At 47.6% G+C, this 25,812-nt stretch overlaps 2 protein-coding genes across 2 annotated transcripts; both read left to right on the top strand.

The window, feature by feature from the left end:
* Positions 1-9,879: 9,879 nt before the first annotated feature.
* Positions 9,880-13,866, top strand: LOC135443430 (lymphocyte antigen 6E-like). Its single transcript, XM_064703650.1, has 3 exons — positions 9,880-10,085; positions 12,540-12,659; positions 13,422-13,866. The coding sequence occupies exons 1-3, from the start codon at positions 10,034-10,036 to the stop codon at positions 13,628-13,630; spliced, it is 381 nt and encodes a 126-aa protein (XP_064559720.1). The 5' UTR covers positions 9,880-10,033; the 3' UTR covers positions 13,631-13,866.
* A 2,499-nt stretch (positions 13,867-16,365) lies between these two features.
* Positions 16,366-22,649, top strand: LOC135443429 (lymphocyte antigen 6E-like). Its single transcript, XM_064703649.1, has 4 exons — positions 16,366-16,511; positions 17,191-17,516; positions 21,208-21,327; positions 22,007-22,649. Exons 2-4 carry the CDS (start codon positions 17,465-17,467, stop codon positions 22,213-22,215), a joined length of 381 nt encoding a protein of 126 aa, XP_064559719.1. The 5' UTR covers positions 16,366-16,511; positions 17,191-17,464; the 3' UTR covers positions 22,216-22,649.
* Positions 22,650-25,812: the final 3,163 nt, after the last annotated feature.

Here is a 25,812-nt window from a genome sequence, read left to right as displayed (position 1 = left end):
AGCTCCATGCTGCTCCAGCTGCTGGGAACGCTCCTCCTTCCCACAACCTGTCCTGGCAACGCTCCCACGTCGCTCCCTCCTCCAGAAATGCTGTTCCTTGACTCACTGGAAAGCATTTTTTAGGAGTTCTCTTAGAAGCCAGGACTGCAGAAAGACATCCCAGCCCTCCTCCTTATCACAAAGGAGCTCGGTGTAGGCCCAGAGGTGAAGATGAGGGTGTGGCCATTGCTCAGGGCCTCTGTCACTTGGCCTCTGCCTGGTTTGGTGTCACCAGGGTGACAGGGTGAGGTTGCCCAGCAGGTCTGGTGGGTTAAAGGACAGTTTGATCTATTTGGAGAGTCCTGATGGTGGAAACAGAGGAACTCTGAGACCAGGGTTTGGTCCCTGGAATGTGAGGTGTCCTGATGGTGGAAATGGAGGAGTCTGAGACCAGGGTTTGGTCCTTGGAATGTGTTGTGTCCTGATGGTGGGAACAGAGGAGCTCTGAGACCAGGATTTGGTCCCTGGGGCGAGGTGGGTTCCAGGATGGGATGCAGAGCCCCATGTCCTCAGAAAACCTTGGAAGGCTGCATTGATCTGCTTCCCCCTCCAGCAGCTGCCCACGCCCAGCCCTGTCACAGGTTTGCCACACAGCAAGGAGGAGCTCAGGGATCAGCTCCACCCTGGAAAATTGGGAAACCTGCTTGTCTGCTCCTCAGCCAGCTCCCAGTGGGATGACAGCAGGGAGAAAGGAAGCAGCTGGTGCTTTACCCCCTCCCCACAGCAGAAAAACCCCAGAGAATCCCAGAATGGTTTGGATTTAAAGGGACCTTAAAACTCATCCCATTCCACTCCCTGCCATGGGCAGGGACACCTTCCACTATCCCAGGCTGCTCCAGACCCCATCCAAACCGTCCTTGAACACTTCAATGGACAGGGAAGACAGAGCTTCTCTGGGAATTCCATTCCAGGGCCTCACCACCCTCATAGGGAAGAATTGCTTCCCAATATCTCATCTAAATCTCTCCACTTTTAGTTAAAAAATGTTTCTCTTGTTCCTGTACTTACAATTCAAAGCTATTCCTGGACACGTGGTCCTTGCTGCAGGGTCGGATTATCTGCAGACTGATGCTCTTCCCAAGGTTTGCTGCCTGCTCTGGGGCTCAGAGAGGTTCAGAGGAAGCAGAGCTTGGTGGTTTTCTACATTTAACCACATTTCATTCCCCAAAATACCCCCAGCCCCACAAGGTTTGGTGGCAGTAACACAGAGCTTCCCCTGGATGCAGTCCTGCTTCCAAGGAAACCAGCAGCAGTGGTGTTCCACAACTCCAAGGCATTCCCAAAATGTTCTTTCCTCTCCTCTGCAGCAAGAGGGAGCCGGGTTGGAGGCTGTCCCATCAGTGTCCCCACAGATTGTGTCGCCTCCCACCCCAAATCCTCCACCCTAAATTTGGCACTGCAGGAATGGGAAGAGGCAAACATGTGAGAGAAAGGTCCTGAGGTTAAATCCTACAGGGAGAGGCTCCAAACAGCCAGATAAACAGCACAGGGCAGGGGGTGTCCCCCAGCAGTGAGGACACGTGTCACAGCGTGATGGTGGCACCCTTCCCTCCCCAAAACATCCAAATCTGTCCCCTGGGCACGGACTGGGAGGAGTTTCTTGGCACGGGGAGTGTTGACAATGGGAAAATGCCAAGTTTTTGACTGATTTACTGGTGTAGAAGTTGATTCACAGCTCTTCTTCTTTGTCACAGTACTTTGTGAACCTGCCCAGTGGCTGAGAATCCCAAAGGAAGCAATTCCTGAGGATTCCTGAGGATTGCTTGGATGGCGTGGCACATCCCCCTCTTCCCCAGGGGAATGAGATGGACCAGACGGGGTGGGCAGGAGCCATCCCACCATCAGGACCAGGTGGCAGTGAGGACAGAGGGGATGCCATGGCTGGATTTTGGCTCTGGAAGTGCCACCAGAGGCACTTGGTGCTGTGGAGGAGAGGAGATTCCCAGGATGTCGCAGTGAAAGCCATTCCCAGGGAACTGGGACAGAGCTTTTGGCCTCCAGGTGCTCAGCCAATCCCAAATTTGTTTCTGTTGGCACTTCCTTCATCCCATCTCCCTTTCAGCTTGAAGGAAAGTGGATTTGCTTCCACGTGGGGAGTCAGGGAGCAAAACCTAGGCCCGATGCCAAGAAATGGCATTCCAGAATGTTGTTCCAGAAATGGAAGGATAAATTTCTGGAAATTTTCATGGACCTTTATCTCCACTGGAGATCCTCTTTCCTTCCTCCTCCCCTGCTCCTTGAGCAGTAATTGGGCTGCAAAGCAAAGCTGGAGGAACCAAAACCACCACTGTCCCATGCCTGTGACTTTGGGAATGCCTCTCCCAGCTCAAACTCAGCTTTAAGGCTTTGGAAATTCTTTGCTGAAACATTTTCAAGTCCCCTCAAGACCTGGTTGTGCTTTCCCTGACAGTTTAATAATTTGGGAATGAGTCAAACACAATCAGCACAGGGCGAGTTGTTCCTACCGTGCCCTTTCCTTGGCATGCAGGTGGTGCCTGCAAAGCCAGGGTGGATTTGGAACACTTCTGTTGTTCCCTGGATCGTGTGGGTGGATTTTGATTCCCATGCCCCTCCCAGGCTGCCATCCATGAGGTTTCCAAGCCCTTGTTTCTCCTCTGGGCTCAGAGGGGATCATCTGCCAGTAGATGGATTTGATTTTGGCACTTGAGCTGCCCTCACCAAACCCCAGGGCTGGTGGGAAGAAGCCAAACCCAACTGAAATGTGCAGGGATGCACCTGAGCTGGACTAATCCCTTCCCCTCCTTCTGTTCCACCCTCACAAAACCATTCCCTGCCTTCCCAAAATAATAATAATTAAAAAAACCCCTAAACCCAAACAACAACGCAGCCTTGAATTTTTGGCCAACCCTCCTGGGAAAATGCCCATCATCTCTTCCAGTGGAGGACACGATTGAGCTCTCAGATAGGACTGTTTGTTTCTGTGCCCTGGTAGCCACACCCTTGGGGCTGGGATGGTTTCATCCAAGATCTTTTCCTGGCTCTGGAGCTCCTCCGCCAGCGTGGGCTCTCCCTGGAGACATCCCTGCTGTCCCTGGCCGTGGCTGGGGAGGTTTCAGCAGGGCCATTACACGAGGTGTGACAAGTTTCTGGACGTAACAAGGACCAGCCCAAGCTCTGGTTCTCACCACCCAACCGGGCTTTTGATGCTGTGGCAGTGGGAGTGGGGCAGGAGAGAAACCGGAGCATCCGGATCTTCCCATACGTGGGCTGAGTTTTCCACTCTGGTTGAGTTTTTCGGCTCTCAGTTGGGATCTTTCTCTTAATTTATTCCAACTTCTCCCGACTCAGAGAAGTTGGAATAAATTAAGAATAGTGATAGGGAGGGGGGGAATGGATTAAAAGTGGAAAAGGGTGGATTTAGATGGGATATTGGAAAGGAATTCTTCCCTGGGAGGGTGGTGAGGCCCCGCACAGGTTTCCCAGAGAAGTTGTGGATATCACATCCCTGGAAGTGTCCAAGGCCAGATTGGAAGGGACTTGGAGCAACCTGGGATAGTGGAAGCTGTCTCTACCCATGGCAGGGAGCTGGAATTCAATGATCTTTAAGTTCTCTTCCAATCCAAACAATTCTGTGATCCCACGAAGAACAGACAGATTTTCTGTGGAGCTCATCCCGCATTTTCCACAGATAAAAATGAAATTATTTATCTCATTTGATTCCCAGCTTTCACCCCAACCTTGGAAATTCCAACTCTTGGCTCCAGAGCAGAGGATCACTTCCATGCTTGGAACATCCATCATGGAAGAGATGAATCAAGAACCCGAAGCACATGAAAATGGGCAGACATGGAAAATGTTGGTTCTTGTTGAAGATGACCCAAAATGCAGGAGACTGAAACTTTCTTGGAGGCCCTGCAGACACGTGGGGATGCCCTCAAAATGCCACCAGAGCTGTGTCACACCAGCCTGGCAGGTTTGAGCGACACCCAGGATCTTAAGGTTTAATTTAAAACCACACACAAAATAAACACAGAACCCCCACAGTGCTCACAGAGGTGTTGTGAAGAAAAACACAGCAGGTGCCACCAGCCTGTCTTCCTCAAACCCCAGACAAAACATTCAGTGGCAAAGATTTTGGGCGTTTTTTTTGTAAATATTTGTCCTGGCATGGTTGAGATCTATCAGAGGCCAAGATTAACAAAGAGGGATCAGAACTTGTCAGGGCCCGTGGGATCATGTGGTGCAGGGGACAATCCCATTTTACCTCCTGCATGTTGACTTCTCGTGTTATGAAACAGGATCAGGAGGGTTGGAATCAGACGAGGGGAAATTCCAACTTTCAGTGAAAGAAACAATGGCAAACATGGGATTTGTCAGGGAGAGAGGTTATTTCTTCCCAAATGCTGTTGCAGCCAGTGGTCCCCTCCTTGAGGGGGACTGGAATTAATTATTTCTGGGGAATTCCAAGAAGATGTTGGATTTCTTTTCCCTCTCTTTTTCCTCTTTTGCTCCTATTCCCCACCACCCTCTTCACTGCCCTTTTCCCCTCAGACCCCGCAGGTCTCCAACATTCCCAATCCTGGCTGTGGAGATGCCACCACCAAACAACAAACCTGGCTCCAAGGAGGATGATTCACATCCATAACTCCACAAACAGGGTGGTTACATCCAAGTGGCTTCCAAGCACCAGCCCCATGCCAGGGGACCATCCAGGCTGGGGTGTGCCCAAGCCATGCCTGGTGGCCCGATGGCTTGGGTGGCGCCGGGGCCCTGCTTGATGACAGAATCTGGATTTGGCCTTTCCATCAGGATTTTGCTGGGGGTGTGAGTCATGGAGGGTGACTCTGAGCATGATGGAGCTGTTTGATGTCACTCCAAGCTGATGGGGCTGAAAAATCCCTTAGATCTTGGAGGATGAGGGAATGTGACGGAATGGCTTCAGTTCCTCCCTGTCGGCTGCAGACCCAAAGTGTTGGAACCCTGATTCCAAGAATTTAAGATTTTCTGTGATGACAGGCATTGACCCCCGAGAGAATGCTGCATTTGACCGGAGGGCATGGAGAAGACTTCCAAAATTGAATTATAGACTCATTATAGAAATATCGATGGGATTATGGGTGTGTAGTTTGAGTGGGAGTGTGTAATATCACAGGGTGGAAAACTTAAGAGTTTAAGGTTTTAGAATATAGTAATAGATATAAAGCAAGATGGAGGTTTTATGGTGGAGGCTGGTCCTTCTTCTTGCTTTATATATATTTCTATATCGTAAAACCTTAAACTCTAAGTTTAAGGTTTTAGACAGAAAGTCTAAAATTCCCAGCAACCAGGGTTGCAACACCAAGGGACTCAAGTTTCTCAAGTCTTGAGATCAACAGGAGGTTGATCCTGGTACAGATCACAGCTGCTGAGTTGGACGTCTCAGAATCATGGAATGGTTTGGTTTGGATGGGATCTTAAAGACCATCTCATTCCAACCCCAGCTGTGGGCAGGGATGTCTCCCAGTGCCTCGTGGTGCTCCAAGCTCCCTCCAACCTGGCCTTGAAGCCAGCTTTGGTCACCTGGTATTTCATCCACACATGGTGGATTTGGGCTACTCCTGTCCATCCCAGCTGTAAATTTGGTAGCCTCTGTCATCTGATGTCAGTCATCTAAAACTGCTCCTCATAAGTCTTACAACAATACATCTTTCATAGTTCTATTTCTCTAAAATATCTAGTCTTAATTGCAAACCCATCTTTTAAAACTTTTTTCTTACTCCATTTCTCTCTCAACAATATCTATCATATTCCATAACATTTCTAAATCAACATTTCTTAATTTAAAGTTTACATACGAACACATACTGTATAAACCTTCTATTAAAGCCCCAAAATTCTCTACAAATCTGTTTCCCACATTCTGCCATGGAAATGACCTGAGGAGCTGTGTCCTGCTGTTTGGAGCCTTCCAGAACAGCTGTGCCAGATGTGCTTTGGGAAAGGGAGGAACAGAGCAGGCTGCCTGCAACAGGCCTAAATGGAAAAGGCAAAATTGTGGAGAGCCTGGTTCAAGCATGGCTTAAAGAAAGAGGCCATGAAGGTATTCAGCTAAGGGAAAAGCAGCCTTTCCCAGGCTTGATTCTGTAAATAATTAGGTTCTCAGCCACCTTTTATATAAACAACAAGATTCTCAGACCGTTTCCTCAAAAACAGGCAATATTCTGTCCTTGGCTGCTCCGGGAACAGATGGCCGTTCTGGGAAACAGATATTAAGGTTTTGAGAACTTTTCATATCATGGTGAGAACACTGATCTTGGTTTCAGTAAACTAACTTCAGGTATTGTAAACAAAAGGAGGAGCTGAAGTTTTCTCTACAGCCTATCGGGAGCTCAGATTTTGCAATATGCAGAAAGTGAATTAACACTGTTATAAAAAGTGCCTACTTGATCAATAAATCGGAGTCAGATGCTGACCAACAAAGTTGGGTCGCTCCCTTCACTTCAGCACAAAATGTCACACTTATCTATCTTATTCCATAACATTTCTAAATCAATATTTCTTATTTTAAAGTTTACATACGAATTACATACTGTATAAGCCTTCTATTAAACCATAAAAATTGCCTACAAATCTATTTTCCAAAATTTGCCATGGGAATGACATGAGGAGCTGTGTCCTGCTGTTTGGAGCTTGCCAGAGCAGCTGTGCCAGATGTGCTTTGGGAAAGGAAGGAATAGAGCAGACTGCCTGCAACGGGCCTGAGTGGAAAAGGCAAAATGTCCCTCTCAGCTTTTCCTTCTTTTCTGCGTGTTTCTGAACCCCACAATCTCCCACTTCTGCTTCTTCACCAAACCCTGCTGCTACTGCAGGCCCAGATGAAGCAACCCAGCCTTCCCTGACCCTCCAAGGAAGGAGGAGAGGAAACAACCAGAGCAGCCTGGTGTTGTCTGGAGTCAGGCTGGACCTCTTGCACCATCTGCATGACTCAGGGACACGGGGAGCACCATCCCTGTCCTCCACCCTCCTGCCTTATCCATGGCCCTTCTCCTTCCCTCTTGGCTGCACTTCACAAGCCCGAGCTGAAGCAGAGATTCCTCCCTGCACCATTGAGGGGAGCTGAGACTGGAGCCACCCTCCAGAGAGAAAAAAGGGGGGAAGTGTTGACATTGAAACATCCCTGGATCTGCCTCCATCCCATCCCCTCCATCCCGGGTTGAAACCACGCTTTGTCTGGCTCCAGTTACACAAAAGGGCCTGGCCTTGCACAAGGCATTCCCAAAGTCTGGCACAAACACCCTCTGTGCCTGCCAAGCCCCAAGTGGGTGAAGGTTTCTTTTTCCTGAAACTTCCAGGCCCTGTTAACTGTTTAATTTCCCTTGTGACACCCACTGGGTGATGCCCAGCAGGCGACACCCACCTGGCCCAGTTTCTGCTGCCAGCCTCACCCTGCTGCCCTCCCCTCAACCTTGCTTTTTTCATGTCCCTGGGAAATGGTTTTAACACCTCCCTGCCGTGTTCCCCTGGCACCATTTACACTCCCACTCCCTCAGTTGTCTTTGCCCTGGATTTTCTTCCAGATCTCTTCACCCCTTGCTTGGAAAAAAACTGGATTTTGCTTCCAAAGGCACCGTTCCCTCCGGTGTCATGGTGCTGCTTGGAGCCCAGAGCCCTTGCAGTGGCCCTGGGCGTGACTGCAATGCCAAGAGGGCCCAAGAATAGCTGGGATTTGGGACCTGGCCAGAGCCTGGGATGCCTCCCAGAGCCTTGGCAGCCTCCCTGGGGACACAGGGATAGGGGTCAGATCATGCTTTCCCCATCCAGCCCACACAGGAGCGCCCAGTAGTTGGATAAACTGGGAATTCTGCACCTTCCCAGCCCCTTGAAGGGCTGTTTTTAGCACCTGAACAGGGTCTGCACATAAGAAAAATGTACATTTTCCACACAGCAGGGACTTCCCTCCCATCCCATCTTATTCCTTTCCCTCACTCTGCCTGTCCTTAATTATTTCCCCCCAAGCTTTGTGTGTTTGCCTTGAATTATTTTGCTTTGCACCAATATTTCTCGGCTCCCTGCTTCTCTCTTTCCACTTCTGTCTGAAATATTAATCTTGTTTATTATTATTATTATTATTAACCTCTCCTCTCTCCAATCTATTTAAAAGCTTTCTCACATTCCCACTTCCCACAGCCCATTTCTCACTTGACATTTTTTTCTATTCAGCTGCACTTTGTTTTAACAGCCTAATTTATTTACTGCTCATTTATTTGTTTTAATTCCAAAGCTTTTCTTCTTTCTTGTTTGTGGGCTGTGTTCAAGCCTTGTTCCCTCTTCCCGCTGAGAAGCTGCATTTTTCTGCTCGATTGGCTTCGAGATGAGCTGGATTTGGGGTGATAATTCATTTTCATTTTGGGATTTTTGATGGGATGAAAGGGAAGGAAGTCTCATTTTCCATTTTTCCAGCTGACTGAGACAATTCTGGTGTTATACTTTAAACAAACATGTGGATTAATACCTGTTTTTTCCCCTCCCTGCTCCAGCAGATCCCGTTTCCTGCCTGATGTTTTTCATGCCTGCATTTATAAAGAATCTTGCTCAAAGAGAATGGTTTTTTTTCCCCAGATTATTTCTGAAATATTGTTGCTGCATTATCTGTCACGTGGGCCTTTCACATCCTCGCTAAAAGATGAAATAGTTCAAAATTCCTGCTCAAGGTCAGACCAGAGAACAGAATAGAAAACTTGGAAAACTGGGGGCTCATCCCCCTCCACCCTCTGGACACTGAGACAGAATCACTGATGGTTGAAGCTGCTGTAGAAAAAAAAGAGGAACTGGGCAAAGAAAAAATTATTAAAAGCAAAAAAACTCCTAACAGGGGTTGGGAATGGGTCCAGCTTCCCGGGATTTTGCTTGAACAGGGCAGGAGTTGGCCTCGCTGCTCCTTTTAGGTCCCTCCCAACTCAAGGCATCCCGTGATTCTGTGATTAATTTGGGGAAAACAAAGAGCACCTGGATGTCATTTCTTCTGTTTCCACACCATTTGTGACCTTACAAACCTTGACCCTGAGCCCCCCTTGCTAATTTCTCTCTCCAAAGGGCCCTGCCAAGACTTTTTGACAACAATTTCTTTTATTTCTCAGTCATTTTCACTGCCATTTGTAGATTTTTAACTCCTCCATGCACTTTGTCCCTCTCCTGCAGCCTGAGTCATTTGGCTCCCCTGCACCCTGAGTCAAGAGGTGGTGTGGGAGCAGAAGGAGGGAGCCCAGAAAGACTGGAAAGGTCATGGGAGACTGGAAAAACCTGACAGAGCCCGGAGCTGGTCTCCAGGGAGCAACAAACATTGTCACCTGGAAACCCTGGATGGTTCTGGAGGACAGGAGAACAAAACAAAAGCATCAAACCCCCATCCCTGATCCCTGCCTGGGCTGTTGGAGCCTCTGAGTGGCATCTCCAGGGAGAAATAGTGGGATGAGAGTGGAACAGGAGGAACTTTACGGTCCCTTTCAGCCCAAACCTTTCTGTGATTCCATGATTGAAGGAATGCTGCTTCCTCCTGCCTAAAGCATTTTGTACAAGGGAGATAGAAATTCTGAATGGCTCTGGACAACCCAAAAATCTTTCCTTGCCTCCTCTCCCACTTCCCAGAGATATTAAAGCTCCCATTCCAAGGCAGAGAGAAAGGATGGAGGGTGCCAGCAAGTGAGGTGTCAGCCATGCCCTGACTCACTCCAGGTTTTGTGGCTCAGCCCAAAAAAGGGACTCCCGTGTTTGGATCAGCTCAATTACTCCACAAATTAGCAATGCAGACAGGGGCAGGCCTCGGAAAAAAAGATTGGATGGGAAGGAGAGGTAAAAAAACATTGCTATCTGCAGCCTCATAATAGGTCCCTACGCACAAACACACCCAGCACTGATCACACCTTGGGTGCTGCCACTGCCCAAACCTCAAATTATTGCAATCAAAGGAAGCCAGGGACGAGGCAGGGCTGGTATAAAACCTTCCTGGGGTGCATCTTCCCACACTGCTCCAGCTCCGAGGGCACGAGGACCAACCATGAAGGCTTTTCTGGTGGCCCTGCTGGCTGCAGTCCTGTGTGCCCAGCAAGGTAAGGAGGCTGGGAGAACCAGAGGAGAGGAAAAACAAGGAGATAAACGAGGGATGAGAGGGTTTGGCAGCTTTTGTTGCAGCTGCCGAGGTCTTGGCGGGGAATTTTTGGTGTCAGCCATGGCCAGAAATATTTGGTGTGGTTGAGTCCTCGCTCTTGGATGGGTTCTCTGTGACCCAGAGGAGATGAATTCTGGTTTCTCACACCCTCAGATATCCAGCTGAAGACACGACCTGAAAAATGCTGACAGGAATCAAGCAGGGCTCAGGGTTTTTTGCCTGTGCTTTGATTTTTGTTCCTGAATGAAACTCAAGGAGCTGTTGTGGACGAAAGCTCGGGCTGCTCTTGGCACCACATCTCCTGCCAGCATTTCACTTTATTCCCCACAACTCCAATTAGGTAATGAGGCTGCTGGCAGGTATTTGAAAGCCTCAGAGCTCTTTGCTCATAAATTGGAAGAGCTGTTAAGTGCCTGGGAGTGTGTTTGGAATGGGATGCACAACTCGCTGCTCTTGTCCTCTTTAAAAAAGGAGGCCCAGTTGTACCTGGATAATTGTGGGGGAATATCCAGTTGGGAAATCTTGGCGCTGGGCACAGATTTGCCAGCACAATTTGCACCTTTAAGGTTGTTTCTGGCTGCATTTGCAAAACTCCAGCTAATGGAGGGTGGAGGGCAGACGCAGGAAAAGCTTTAGAGCAGCTCTAATGGTTTGAGCTGTTATTGCTTCCTGGCTGGAAGGGATTTTCCTTGGATCACTTAGGGAGCATCAGCACTTTCAGTTGCTCTCAGGCACGTGTTGAGAACTCGGTTCCATCTGCAGCAGGAAGTGGTTGGGGAAATTTGGCAGAAAAGCAGATCAGGGAGAGCTCCAGGGTCTGTAAATTGCAATAATTCTCCCCAGGTCTGGGTTTTGCTTTGCCTGCAGAGGGACAGGAGCCCCCAGATCGGAGTGGAGAAACTCCACAGGAGAGGTGGGAGGCTGAAAATTCCCAAATGGTGGAGAAATAGTGAAAGATGGAGGGGAGAACTTAAATCCAGTTTGCAACAAGGCTGATTTTACCTCCTGCTACAAAGAGCTGCTGAGCTTGCAACACCTGGCACTGGAAAAGAGCTGAGAAACAGAAAATTATTAAAGGGTTTGGATTGGAAAGGATCTTAAAAATCATCCTGTTCCACCCCCTGCCATGGGCAGGGACACCTTCCACTGTCCCAGGTTGTTCCAAACCCCGTCCAACTTTCCTTGAAGCATCTGGGAAGGTTTCAGAGCAAGCCAGTCCTGTGCTGAGACACCCAGAGCTCCCCAGGTCACAGAGGGGAGGCCTTTTTTCCTCCTCCTCAGGATAGTTAGAGACTAAAAGGGCTTTCAGTTCTCTTTTAAAACTGCTTCTGGAATTGTTTAACCAAGTGTCGTGGGCAGAATCAGCCTCAGATGACAGCTTGAATTGAGAACAAACATTGAAGGGCCACTGGGAAGGGTTTTCTTGCTAAAAACAAGATCAAGTTGGATTGGAAGGGGTGTTCTATGGAAAAAAAAAAAAAAATAATTAGCCTTCCTGGGCTGAGAAAGTCAGGAAAAACAGAACCAGGGAAATCTCAGCCTCATGGAGACCCCTGGCTGGTTTGTAATTTTTGTTCTCCTTCAACCAAGAGCTCTTCACCGCTGGTGACAATGGAGCAGGAATTCCTGGCAGCAGCCCAGCTGCCCCAAAATGAGGAGCATTTCTTGGAATTTTGGGCAGGAGGGAAACAATTTCCACCAATTGTGGATCCACCTCTGGGGAACGAGAAGGCACATCTGTGTTCCAATGGCCAGCCTGGAAGTTTAATTCAATTTACTTCAGTTGTGCCCAATAATATCTCACTTCTTTTCTGGCTCTGAGATAGACCTGGCTTGTCACTGAGGAAAAATTATCATGGAGAACACCCTGTTCCAGCTGCTGATAGGAATAATCCATCCATTGTCCAGGGCAGCCTCTGCCAGGGAACTCCCTTTACTGTGGTGCCTCAATTTGGCTCCCGGGGGTGTCACCAGGCATTAATTAATTCATGTCTGGCCAAGGTTCTGCAGATGTAGGGTGAAAATATTTAAAATTGACCTCTAGAATTGGGCCAGTTCCTCCTCTTCTTGCCAGGACTTTGCTTTTGGAGGTTGGTTTTTCAACGAGGCCAACGTGGATCCTGGGGGAAGAAAAAAAAATCACCTGAAAATGCTGCTCAGGCTGAAAAATGTAAATTTAACCCCTTAAAATCTCCAGTCCAGAAAGAAAACTTGATTTGCTCTCTACATTTGTTTTCTCAGCTCCATTAATCAAACCCAAACTTATTTCACTTGCTGGGAAAAGTTGTTCACACCAGAACTTTCCCTCTTGTAATTTCCAAGGCTTTTGACACTTTTTTCCCCAGGAGGGAATTGCTGGGAATCACTAATCTGTATTGTGGGTGTTTTTTTCCAGCTTCCTCCCTGTTTTGCTACATCTGTGACAATGAACATTCCAACTGGAACTGCATGAAAACCTACAAGTGTGAGGACCATGAGAAATACTGCACAACCACGTACAGCACTGTTGGAATTGGTGAGTCCCAGAAAATGGGATTTATTTTTTTCTTCTAGAGACGTTGGTGGGCAGCTTTTTTTAAAGGGAATTGATGGAAATAGATGGTTTTGTTGGAAAGAAGTGATGATTTTGAGGTTGAAGTGTCTCAATGTGATGAGTGTGAATATTTTGAGGTAGAAGGGACCTTCAGGATCATCTTGTTCCAGGGACAACTCCCACTAGACCAGGTTGCCCCAACCTGGCTTTTGACACTTCCAGGGATGGAGGAGCCACAGTTTCCCTGGAAAACCTGTGCCAGGGCCTCACCACCTTGTGGAAGGGCTGGCTGGAACACCCAAATTTCAGGAGCAGCCTATGTTGTGTTTTGGGATGGAGAATAGAAAAGGGTTGGGTGCCAATAACTTGGTTTTAAAAAATTCATTGGAATTGGAATTGGAATGCATTGAAAAAATGCTTTGGGAATGCATTGGAATTGCTGACCTACAGGAACCACAGAATCATTTAGGTTGGGAAAGACCTCCAAGGTCTTGAGGCCAAACTTTGGATGGCCACCACCTGGGCAACCAAATCAGAGATTTAGGCTGGTGTGGGTTTCAGTCAAGGACTTCCCAGCATCCCACACTTGATCCAGGACTTGTGGATTCACACCCAGCCCTGTCAAACCCCCTGAGAGCTTTAACTGAGTGGAAAATTAAGGAAATTGCAAACCCTCTCCTCTGGCTGCCTCTTCCAACAGAATCCTAAATCCCAGCTCTCCTTTCCCACCCCTTCTCCTCCCAGGCAATGACGTGGGGCACCGCATCACCAAGAAATGCTCTGCAGACTGTCCCGAGACCAACGTGAATTTCGGGATGGCCGCGTACTCCACCAAGTGCTGCAAGACCTCCCTGTGCAACTTCAGCGGCGCCAACAGCATCCGGATCAACTACGCCGTGGTCCTGCTGGGAATCCTGGGAAGTTTGATCTGTGTGCTCAGGGTGGGATTGTGATCAGGCCTGGCAGGAGATTGTGACCACCCGAGGAGCCACGAGGAATTCCCCAAGTGAGAAACCTCAGCCGAAGGTTTCCAGCAGCGACCCTGTTGTATTCCAAGACGTCGCTTCAGATCCCAACATGACACCTATTTTTCCCCTCCGTTGTTTTATACTAATTTTTCCCCAGGAAAAGCTGTTTTGATAGCACGTGTGTGATAATTGTCAGACAAAATAAAGATTTGTGTTATTCTAGAGTGTGTTTGTTGCATCCGCACCAGGGCCAGCCTGAGAAATCAGCTCTGCTAAAAAGAATTCCTCTTTTTAGCACTTGGGAGCCTTCTCCAAGCTGCCTTTCCTAACTTTCTTCCATCCAGCAGCTCCAGACACTCCACAGAGCCGGATGGTCTCCCACATCCCTCTGAGATAAGGAAAGGCCAGAGATGTTTGTGTTGTTCCCATTGCAAACAACAGCGGGAATTGTCTTCTAGATGCTGAGACACAACCAGGAATTTGGCCCTGCAGGAATTTGCACTGGGAAGTTCTCCTGGGATCTCTGCAAGGTGGGTTGCTCCAGATTTTAAAACAGGTAAAGATCCCACCCCAAGATGCTGGAGATGCTTAAGGTAAGGAAAACGCTGCTGGAATCTGGAAAGGAGACCCCTGTGCCTGCTTGGAGAAGCTGCTGAGTGTTTGCTCCTGATTTTCCTGTGGGAAACAGGCAGGAAGAGCCTGGAAAAGGTGATGGTGTCTGAGGTGACTGGAGACGTCTCTGCTCTGTCCCTTTCCAGGGTTTCTGGTGCATTTCCAGGCTTGAGGATGCTGGGAATGGGATGGAGATCCCCTTCAACTCTTGGAGGAACAGAACTACAGCTAAAATAGGCAAATAAAATAATCTTGGAGCTGGAGAGTGAGGAAAAGTGCAGCACTGAATTTTGGGAGGGTCTTTATAGTGATACTTGGAAAAAAGGCCTCCAGCTCTGTTTTATTTGAGGGGAATCTGGTGCTGGATTTGAAGGGAATCTTGCTCCAGATTTGAGAGGAATCCTGTACTGGTTTTGAGGGGAATTTTGTGCTGGATTTGAGAGCAATCCTGAGCTGGATTTGAGGGGAATATTGTGCTGGATTTGAGGGGAATCTTGAGCTGGATTTGAGCAGAATCTTGTGCTGAATTTCAGGGGAATCTGGTGCTGGATTTGAGGGGAATCTTGCTCCAGATTTGAGAGGAATCCTGTGCTGGATTTGATGGGAATCCTGTGCTGGATTTGAGGGGAATCTTACTCCAGCAGCACTGCAAATTCCATGTGTTTCCATGCAATGGGGAGAAACCACAGTGCTGGGTGAAAGTTGTAAAAATGGGATTAGGCTTAGTCATCCTATAAAGATTTAATTTCTGGTTGGGAAGGATGTCCTGGAATTTATTTCAGTGGGATAACTGAAGGGGAATTGTTGCAGAATTTCTGAGGGGACTATTTCCTCAGAAACCTGGGGATTTGCACTTTTTAAAATCACTTTTAACATAAAATCACTTTATGTTAATCACAGTAGTTTCTGAGATGCTTCTCAAAGCTTTCAGCCAACTTGAAATTCCACATTTAGTAACAACATCCGAGTTTCACAGCTACTTTTGCATTTCAGCACTTGTTTGATGAAAATTGCATTTTCCACCCAAAATAAACAATTGTTTGCCCTTCTCATGTGATGATTTCAACCAGGTTTAGAACAATATAAGCAAAACATTCTCCTCCTTTCCTCCTCCACTCCACTGCGCCAAGGGAAATAAATCTTTCCACCTCACCTTCCACTTTCACCTCCAGTTAAATCCCCTGTTGCTTTTTACAAAATCGTCCTGAATTTCATGAATTCCAAATTCTTGTAAACTGGGATTTTAACTTCTCCTTTTTCTCAGTTCTCCTCGTGTCATTTTTGTCCTTCCTGCCCTCATGGGCTCCTCTCATTCTGTCACCTGGCCCCGGTAGGGACAAAATATCAGAGGGCCATATGGACCAGCAGGAAGATTTCAGGAGCATCTCGTGGAAAATCTGTCAGGAATCCTGCAATAAAGCTTTGAATAAATCCATTCTGTCCCTCTCCAAATCTCAGCAGCTTGCAGGAGACAGGAGATATTTTAGGGTTTGGCATGGATGAGATTTTGAGGGAAGGGAAAAAAAAAATAAGCAGTGCCTGAGCTGCTATTTCTGAACCTGTCAGGGGATGCTGCTGGAGATAAACCCCAACGTGGGCTGGCTCTGGAATGGAACAGCATCTCCTCGGGATTGGAGTCTTCCAGATAGGCCCCAGAAAACATGGATTTACCAGTAAAACCTCATTAAATCTATCCTGGCTTGGAGAAAATAAAATATTTTGCAATATTTTGCACTGGCATGGAGGGAGCTTTGTTTTCCTCCTGCTGGGTGCCACGAGGAGGCCAACAGAGCCAAACCTCGCCCTTCCTTGGAGCTTTTCTGGCTAATTGCCACCCCTGCTCCAAATTAGTTTCGTGCTCTGCCTATTGGGAAAGCCAAAATTCCCTTACTCATGCAGGGCTGCAGAGGGACAGTGTTTATAAGTCCAGCTTGGAGGTGTTGGAAAAACTGACATCACTTCAGGAAACCTGGCGTGTTTTCCCGGTGGGAGGAGGGCTGGAGGTGGGGCATGTCAGAATCCCAAAATATTCCATGGGAGATGGGGATCTGGGTGAGTTGGAGAGGAGGAGAGAGGGGATAAAGCAGATGGAGAGCAGCAAGGGCGCTGGCAGAGGATTTGGGGCAGCTCCTGCAGCTCCGAGGGCCACGTGAGAGGATCCAGCTCGACTTTTCCTGGGATTGTGCCTCTGTTCTGCGACTCGATGGCAGAAAGGCAACAGTGGGAGGGAAAAACAACAACAATCCCCAAGAAGGTGGGAGAGGTTCTGGTTTTATTAATGGAGATTGGATGAAACGTGACTTAAAGGAAAAAAAAATTAAAAAAGGAGGGATAAAGAGCACAATGTGGGAATCCAATGGCATAATCCTGTTTGGCATTTCCCAAATTTTTTTTTTCTGAAGACTTAATGAGTTGAGATCACTGAGCAGCCAGCCCCTCCTTCTCCATGCTTTAATTAGTTTGTGTTTTTCTCACTGACTTTTTTTTTTAAATGAATTTGTGAAAAAATTCCCAGCTTGTTCCATGCCATGGGAGTGGGTGTAATTTCTATTTTTTAACTTACATGGACATTTTCCTTTGCTCTGTAGAATTTATTTTTTAATAAGATAACATTTTCTCCTCATAAAAAATATCTCAGAAATATTTCTGATTTTGAACTTAAAAAGGAGACAGAAAATGATGCCTTGCCCCCTATGAAAAGCAGTGGAAGGATTCTGCTCTTCTGATCTCACTGCCTTTACAATCCTGTGAGACATTTGGGAGAAGTTCCCATCCCAAATTCAATTTTAAATTTAAATTCCCTCCATTTCCATATGTGCAAGGACACGATCTTGGAGGATGCAGCCCGCTCCGAGACCTGGAAAAGAAACCCTTATTCTTTTGCAGGGAAAATTGCTTTGTTTTCATGTTTTGCTTTTCCCCCACTTCTCCAGAATTAGAATCTATTGCAGAGTTCAACGTCAGCTGGAGCAGCTGCGTTGTGAAACAACCAGGAAAAGGAGAAGTTGAGGTGGAAAACACACCCCCCTCCCGATTTCCAAAAAAACGCCCTTCTCCATACAAGCCCGGACACGCTGCTCCCAATTATCCATCATCTGACACAGCAGCCTCTGGTTATTATCTCTGGATCAAAGCAAGCACTGCAGAGGTATAAAACCTGCCCTGCTCGAGCCCTGCTTATTTTGGAGGCTCCCAGACCTCTAAAGGATGAAGCTTTTCCTCCTGGTCGTGCTTGGCGTCGCCCTGTGCACGGAAAGTGGTGAGTCCCGAAAGGATTGGGGAATCATCCCAAAACTTTGGGGCATGGCTTTGGTATTCCAGGATTTTTGCAGTGTGGATGGTGAAGCTGGAGGGTCAGGAAGGAGTTATTCCAGGAGGAAGGGGACAGGGGGTTGGAGGGGTGATGAGGAGTGGGGGGGTGAGATTCCCACCTCAGACAATTCCACAGACCCAGCCCAGCCCCTGGGATGGCTCCATGGGAATAGGGATATCCATGAGGGATATCCAGGGTAATATGTGCAGTAAATCTCTGGATTTGGCACTAAAGCCTGATTTTTAAAATTTTTTTTTAAATTGGTTGCACCTCAAACCATCATTTCCTAAATTGATGAGACGGTTGAGCCACAAGAAGGTGCAATTCTGGCTCCCAGCCTTCCCTTGTTGCTTCCAGGTGCAACTTTGCTGATCACAGAGTCCCTAAGGTTTTAAATGACCACTAAGATCATGGAGTCTGATCTATTAGGAAAAAAATCCATCATGGAAAGGGTGGTCGAGCATCCAGGCTGCCCAGGGAAGTGTTGGGATCACATCCATGGGAGTGTTCTGAAAATCCGAGCATGTGGTGCTCAGAGCCAGGGTTTAGTGCTGAACCTGGATTGGAGGTTCTTTCCCAGCCTTAATGATTCCAGGATTCCCAGCTGATCCCAGGTTTGGGATGGAGACACAGAGTCCCATTCTCACTCTGATAATTGTCTGGGGGGTTTTTTGGGAGAGCACTGGGAAGCTGCACCTCAGTTTTCCTGGCTGGACTCTGCCAGTGACCACACCTCGTGCTCCGGGACAGGCAGGGAACAGAAGGTGCAGCCTGGAATATCCCTCTGTTTTAGGGGAATGGTTGATTTCCTCACCTTGGGGGACTTTTGCCTCTTTGCAAACTGAATTTTTTCCCTGTAGGATTTGACCTGCAAATTCCTGGGCGTTCTGGTCCTGGACTAACAGATCTTTTTGGCTACCACTCAATTTGAGGAGGGAAATGTTCCTATTGATGGATTTCACTTGAAACTTGGAATTGTGCATAAGCTCAGGATGTTAAGGCAAATAAAAGGATCTTTTCCTGCAGCTTTACTCCCATTTTTTTTAAAAGATCAAGGAATGAGACAGCAAATTCCTTGAGGAATGTTTTCTCTTCAGTTATAGCAGAGCTCTTGGTGAGTGTGGAGACATCCCAAGGCAGCCTGGATTAACTCAAGGTTTGCATCTGGAAGAAATAAAATTTCCTTCCCCTCTCAGCCCTTGTTGCAACAGATACCTCAAGAAATAAAATTATAGTGTTTTTCTCTAGCTTGACCAAAATTGTCCTCCCTGACTTCAGGGTGTGCCAGTTTAGGAGCCAATCCCAGAGCTCTGGATTAATTGGTGAGTCAGAAGTCTCTGGAGCACAGAGAGAGGTGGAAAAATCCATCCTTGAGTGATGCTTCCCCCTTCTCCTGCCAAGGAGGCTCCCAGGGCAACTGGAGTCTGAAATTGGGAGCTTTGGGAGGTTGGGATGAAACAGGATTTGGGCGTGGAACCAGCTCCACCGTTTCCTGCACTGATTCAGGAAGCTTTCCTGGGAAATGGCTTGGATTAAAGATGCTGCATTTATTAAGGATTAAAGTGAGCTCTGTGTCTGGAAAATCCAGTTTGGGAACTGAGTGTTTCTGTGAGGAAAGGGTGGTTCCCAGTGGGGTGGAGGTGAAATATCTCGTATCATATTCCATATAAGAGAATTTTGCATGAGAAAAGAGAATGAAACCAAAACATTTTGGAGAGGGACAATTTAAAGGAAGGTCCCAGATTTGAAAAAATAAATTTGTGCCTGAAAGGTCAGGACTAGGCAAGAGCCAGGTAGGACAAATGGAGCTTCTGGAGACGGGTACGACCACGTCAGGAAGCAAATTGAAAAAGTCTGGATATGAAGTCCAAGAGAGCTGGGTGCCAAGTCCGAGGTTTTTGGAATGACCATGGGAATGGTGGGAGGTGGGATCTGAGTTATCTGGTGGCCTCTGCTCAGTGCCAGCCAGTGAAGGACAACAGAGGAAGAGTAGGGAACATGAGGGCTGTGGATCACAAGAGGAAAGGCCATGGGAAAGAAGGGGATGTTGGCTGGAGTGGGAAAAGAAGGCAGAGTTTCCACACAGGCAGAGGAAGAATAGAGAGCTAAAAGCAAAACAGTGATCCTGCAGTCATGGGCAGAGCTGGAGCCAGATCTGGACCAGCAGGACACTCAAGGAGCCAATTCTGGGCTAGAAGGACACTCAAGGAGCCTGTTTGGGCCAGAAGGACTTGTCCAAGGTCAAATGAGGGCAGTGGTGAGGTTGGGACATCACTGAAAAATGCACAAAGAAACCTGGGTGAGGAGCGAGGAAGATGAAGAGCAAGGAAGGCAAAGCTAAAGGACAAAGCTGCTGCAAGAATTAGCGCGGCATTAACTTCCAGTAGCCAAGGATATTCTTGAAATGAGGATGAGTTTAATCCCTGGAGGGTGACATTGCAGCCAGATAAACAGATGAGGAGGAAATTCCCCTTATCATGCAAAGAATCCTTCCCCAAGGATCTCTTTGCTTTCAATGATGCTTCAGCCTCGTCGAGTGCCAGCTGTTCTCATTCACTGATTTCTCAAAGCACTTTGCAGATGCTGAGTGTTCCAGATGTGCACGTTTTGTGGAGCAAGGAAGTTATTCCCCAAGGATGGCTGGGAAAAGGAATCTGCTGCAGCCAAGGCAGGCATTTGCTGAGCCTGGACTTCTGCAGATCCAAGATTTTCCTCCTGGCACAGGAGAGCTCTGAAAATCAACCCAAATCATAGAAAGGTTTGGGTTGGAAAGGATCTTAAAAACCATTTCATTTTAGTGTTTGGTATTCAGAGCAAGTCCTGGACAGTTGCTACATTTGAATGTTTGTCTATATTGTCCTTTAATTTTTAATTTGGTTTTATTTTTGTTTTGGGGTCTTTGTTTGTTTGTTTTTGTTTGTTTGTTTGTTTGGGTTAGTTTTGCATGGCACATGTCCACACCCCATTTAAGACACAATTTAGACAGTGACAGTAATCCTAACTCAAATTTTTCCGGGATTTTGCTGGATGACCTGAGAGAAAGAACCATTCTGATGCCCACATAGAATAAATCATAGAATCCTGAAATGGTTTGGGTTGGAAGGGACCTCAAAGATCATCCAGTTCCACCTCCCTGCCATGGGCAGGGACACCTTCCACTATCCCAGGTTGCTCCAAGCCCCATCCAGCCTGACATTGGACACTTCCAGGGATGGAGCAGCCACAGATTCCCTGGTCCTGTGTCTCCATACAAGAACCAGTGGCCAGAAACTGGGGCTTGGAGGGGCCAGGTTGGAAAGAAAACCCAAGAGCTTCACACTCCAAGTGATGGGAGACTGGGCTGCTCTTCCTAAAACCACAGTGGAGATGCCAGCTGTTTTAATGGATTCAAGGAAGAGTCAGCCAAACATCCAAAGGGAAGATCCCTGAAGGTTCCTAAATGAGCAAACCACAGCTGTGGCAGCAATTTGAGCTTAATCTGGCTCCCCGAGAGTCCTTGGAGCCAAGTTTAACCCATGCAGGAATTTTTTGCCTGTGGCCACTGGGCTTGATGGATCCTCCATCCATCCACCCTCAGTTTTGTGCTCCTGAGGATATTCCCAGGTGCCTGATGGATGTTTTTGTGCTTCTTTTGCAGCTTTCTCCCTGACCTGCTTCACGTGCAAGGATGCTACTTCCAACATCCATTGTCTCAGCACCACCAAATGCTCGGATCACGAGAAGTATTGTCTGACAACCTATTCCACCTCAGGAACTGGTGAGTGTGGAGCTTTCCCAAGGCCCTGAGGACAAGGTGGGGCTCAGGTGGGGCTGACACTCATCCTCCTCCCACCAGGCAGTACAATGGAGGAATTAATGAGGATTTTAGCATGCAGAGAACAAATCTTGGGAAGGTGGGAACTTGGCCCGCGCCTGTTGCAACATATTGTAAAAATACTTCTGATTAAACTCAGAAATTAATACTGCTGATTAAACACTCTCAGGACAGGGAGATGCTGGAATAAAAATAATTATTTTTTATTATATTTTTTATTATTAAACTCCTTGTCTCAACTCCAAGCTCAAGTTTATGCCCATGAGGTGGTGGAAATGGAAAGTGCTGGGTGCTATGGAAGAAGCAATCCCAAGGCACAGTGCCAAAGTCTTGCAATCTCACATTGTACAAATAAGTCCCAAATTCTTGCCCTCAGCTGGCTGGCCCCGAAACCAGCAAAGCATTTGTAAGGCCTGGAGAGGGTGTCCATAGGTCACACATACACAAATAATGATGGAATGTGATGAAACCCAAGGGAAAACCCAACGGCATCGAGGGCAGAATAACAAATTCCCCACGGGATTGCACGGCCAGGCTATGACTGAAACCTGCCTAAAAAAAAAAAAAAAATTGAGACGAAAACCTGAACTTTTCCTGCTGTTTTCTCTCCCTCCCACTCCAGGCAGTGACCGGAGCCAGCGAATCACCAAGAAATGTTCTGCATTTTGCCCAACAATTGACCTGAACATCGGCATAGCCGGAGTCGCCACCAGCTGCTGCGAGAGCTCCTTGTGCAACATGAGTGGGGCCAACAGTGTGAAAACCAGTTCCACCCTCCTCACCCTGGGCGTCCTGGCCAGTCTCGCCTGCATCCTCAGGATGGGTTTTTGAGGGGTTTTTTTGGGGGGGGAAAATGAGCTGCTTGGCTTTGCATGGCATGGTTCAAGCTGCGATCCATCAGGTGGGAATGCTGCCCTGTGCCTCCCACCTGGAAGGTCACCTCCCATCAGGAGGTTTTTTTTTTGCTCTTTCCACGCTCTGATGAAATGATCATAAAATGATAAACATAAAATGATGTTTGGGAGAGAAAGGGGTAAAATGAAGCCCTGCACGTGCAGAATGGCCCCATGTGGCCACCATCTCTCCTACTCCTGGCATTTATAACTCCGTGCGTTTTTCGCCTTTCATTTTATCCCCGCCATTCTCTTGTGCCAATATTTTTTTTCCCCATTTTCCACCCTGTATCATTTTGCTCTGAGAAAGCCTTTAATATTCCAGTTGTTAAACAGAAACTGGGCACAATAAAGTGTTATTTTATTCTATTATGTGGCTGCGTGGTGTGGCACACTGGGTGTAGCTGCTGGATGTATCCATGTTTTGGGATAAAAGCGGAGGCGTTTTCGCCTGCAAGTTGAATGGGAATAATGCTGAAATATATTAAAATTACTCTGCATTCACTTCAGGAAGCCTCTCCCCAGATTTTATTTTTTCTGCACTGGCAGAAATGGCATTTTTGTGACTCCATTTTGGAATAAACTGAATTCTATTTAACTTCCTTTCAATTCCTCTCCTGGGTCAGCTGCCTGGAAGGAGCTCTTGAGTTCTCTTGGAAACAGAGGGGACAAGGCAGGGAAGGGATATGGAGTATTTTCTTTAAACTGATTTAAGATCTCTCAGTGGAAGTTCCTTTAGAAGCATTAGGATTATTTAGAAAAGGGAGAAATGTACCATGCTTAAAGGAAAATCATAGGAAAAGACAGATGGTTTCTGGAAACAAACCTGGAATTTTGCAGACTCATCTGTGAAAAAATATTCACACTGCAAATAAACCTTTTATGTTTGCTGATCAAGGTAAAATTGAAGGGACTCATTACCCTGCTCTGACCTTCCTTGTGGATGATCATAGGAATGAGAGCTTTGCTCCCTCCGACCCTTCCAGGGAGGCTGAACTTTCTCCTGGGAGGAAGGAGCTCTGCACAAGGATCATCCTGAGGGAGATCTCCCAGGGAAACCAGTTGGGTGCAACTCACCCAGCTGGTTTTCTCTCCCTAAGTTCCTTGCACAGCTCCATTTGGCAGGCATTTTCTGGGATTAGAGGAACAACACTCAAGAACAGCCACATCTTTGTTCTTTCCAACAGCTGTGCAGAGGAAACCTGGGCTCATGGCTCCAGTTCATGCCAATCTTCCCTTATCCCTTCCTCTTCACCTTCCTCCCATCCATGTCCAACCCCAGCTCTGCATTCCCTCGTTGTTTTCTCTCCCAGATTTCCTCGTTGGCTTCTTCCTCCAGTCTTACTCTGGGTTTTTCCATCCAAACTCTATTTCCGTGCTTCAACTCATTGTTTCCTCCTCAGTAAATGCAAGATTGGCCAAGGATACTTTGATTTTGGCCATGAGTCTCCCCATTCTCCCCACGGATTTTATTGCCTATCCCAGCTGAGCTGTCTCCATCCATCTTCCCAATTTATTCTCCTCACCCTGCATCCCTTCCTGCCAAATTTAGGGATATTCAAGTGACAGGTCCAATAACCCCAAACAAGCCAATTCCATGACCTTGGCTGGCCCTATTCTGCCCCACACCCCACTCCTAACATGGTGACAACTGAACTATTTGGAACAATCTTCCTCCAGTGCCATCCACAAGTTCAGGATTCCTTAGGGACAATGGCTGGCACAGGGAAAGGCCAAGACAGGGCTGGTACGGCCTCGGGTCTTGTACTGCTAAGTTTGGGAGTCCAGACCTGCCCTTGGCAGCCAGGTTTAAAATTAAGGTCATGTCTTGAGCTGCCTGAACTTGGCAGGTACCTCAGTTTTGGGATGGGAAGGATCCTGGCATGGCAAAGGGGATGGAAGCACGTGGGGCACCCCCTGGAGCTGTTGCATGGAAAAGTTATAAACAACCCTGGAAATCCAGAAGTGCCATCCCTAAGGGAGCAGCTCCATCCTGGCTGGCTCCTTCTTGCCTAATTTCCCCCTGACCCCACAGGTTCTTCCCTGGTGCCCAACAAAACACATCCACGTGCTCCAAAGCTGACCCATGTCCCAAAGCCCTTATCTGGAGGCGGGAGCAGCAACTTCCCCGAGGCACGGGAGGTCCTAAAAACATGAGAGCTCCTGTGGTGAACCCTCCCCTTGGATTGTTGTGTAAGAGGAGACTCTGCCAGCCTTCCCGAGAAATCCTGATTGGCACCTCCCACGCGGGCGCTGCTCCCTAATTCCAAATCTTCCCATCACCCCGGGTTTCTGGTGCCTCCCATGGCTGCACACTCCTCACATGGCAGCATTCAGCTGCCCCATGAGCAGAGACATCTGTGATGCCTGGAGGGCTTTTGGGAAGGAGATGGGATTGATCCCATCAATTCCAGTAGCTGGGATTGATCCTGGGAGGTAACTGCCTCTCTCTCCCTGTGGATTATATAAAAGTAATTTTTCAGAGCTCTGAGTCACTGCACCAGGACCTGGATCAGCCAAGGAGGCCGTCCCTGCCTGAATGAGGCATCTGCAAAGGTGCTTTAACTTTGGCCCTTCTTTTCCCTCCCTTGGGGCTTTCCCACCATTGGTTCTGAAGGATCTGTGCTGCCTGCTGCTCTCCTTGAATAATTCCCCTGCCTTTTTCCCCACAACATGAAACTTCTCCCACTTTTCCCTGTTTATTTGCCCAGACCCAACACAGCACCTCAATGCCAAAGCAAGAGACAGGATGGATGCAAGAGGTCAAAGCAACACCCTCAGTGAGTCTAAAAATCTTCTGGAAGCCATGGAAAGGGACAAAACCAACCCTTTTCCCAAAGCTGACCGCTGCTTCCTTGTCACAGAGCCAACCCATGGCTCCAATTTGAGTCCACTGCCAACTCATGGCTCCAATTTGATCCACTTTAATTTTCCTGTATGGATAATAAGATTACTCCAGAGAAGTGACTCAGCTTCCTTGGGGATTTTTTCCCCCAGTCTTCCTCAATTTACTCCTCACTTGGTGTCCCTGCTCCAGGCCCTCCCCCAGGCTGTGATCCCAGGCACCCTCTCCATGCTGGATCCTTGAGTGATGCCTCTGAGTGCTTTTGAGTTTTGTAATCTGCCCAGTTGGGAAAAAAATCTCTTTTCCATGCTCTCCGTGCACCAGGAAGAGGGAATGCTCCAGCATTCCAAGGTACCTCAGAACCACAGTGCTAAGGAAGACATTCACGTCCTGGAGACAGCTCCCAGAAAACTCAGAAAATTTCCCATTTCCCACCCAAATTTCTCTCCTTAGTACATATTTGTTGGATGTGCTGGGAATGTTTCAGTCTCACTGCTCCTTCAAAGTCAAAGTCAAAGTCAAAAAGTCAAAAAGTCAAAAAGTCAAAGTCAATGTCAAAGTCAAAAGTCCAAGTCCATGTCTAAGTCTGACTTGTGCTGATCCTATTCCCAGAAGATTCATGTGGGAATAAAATGAATGTCAGAAAAGTCAACAAAGCCAGGTTGGATGGGGCTTGGAGCAGCCTGGGAT

Source organism: Zonotrichia leucophrys, chromosome 2, assembly GCF_028769735.1.
Source record: "Zonotrichia leucophrys gambelii isolate GWCS_2022_RI chromosome 2, RI_Zleu_2.0, whole genome shotgun sequence".
NCBI lineage: Eukaryota > Metazoa > Chordata > Aves > Passeriformes > Passerellidae > Zonotrichia > Zonotrichia leucophrys.
Note: the sequence above shows the minus strand (reverse complement) of the source record. Positions and strands in the feature narration are given on the sequence as shown.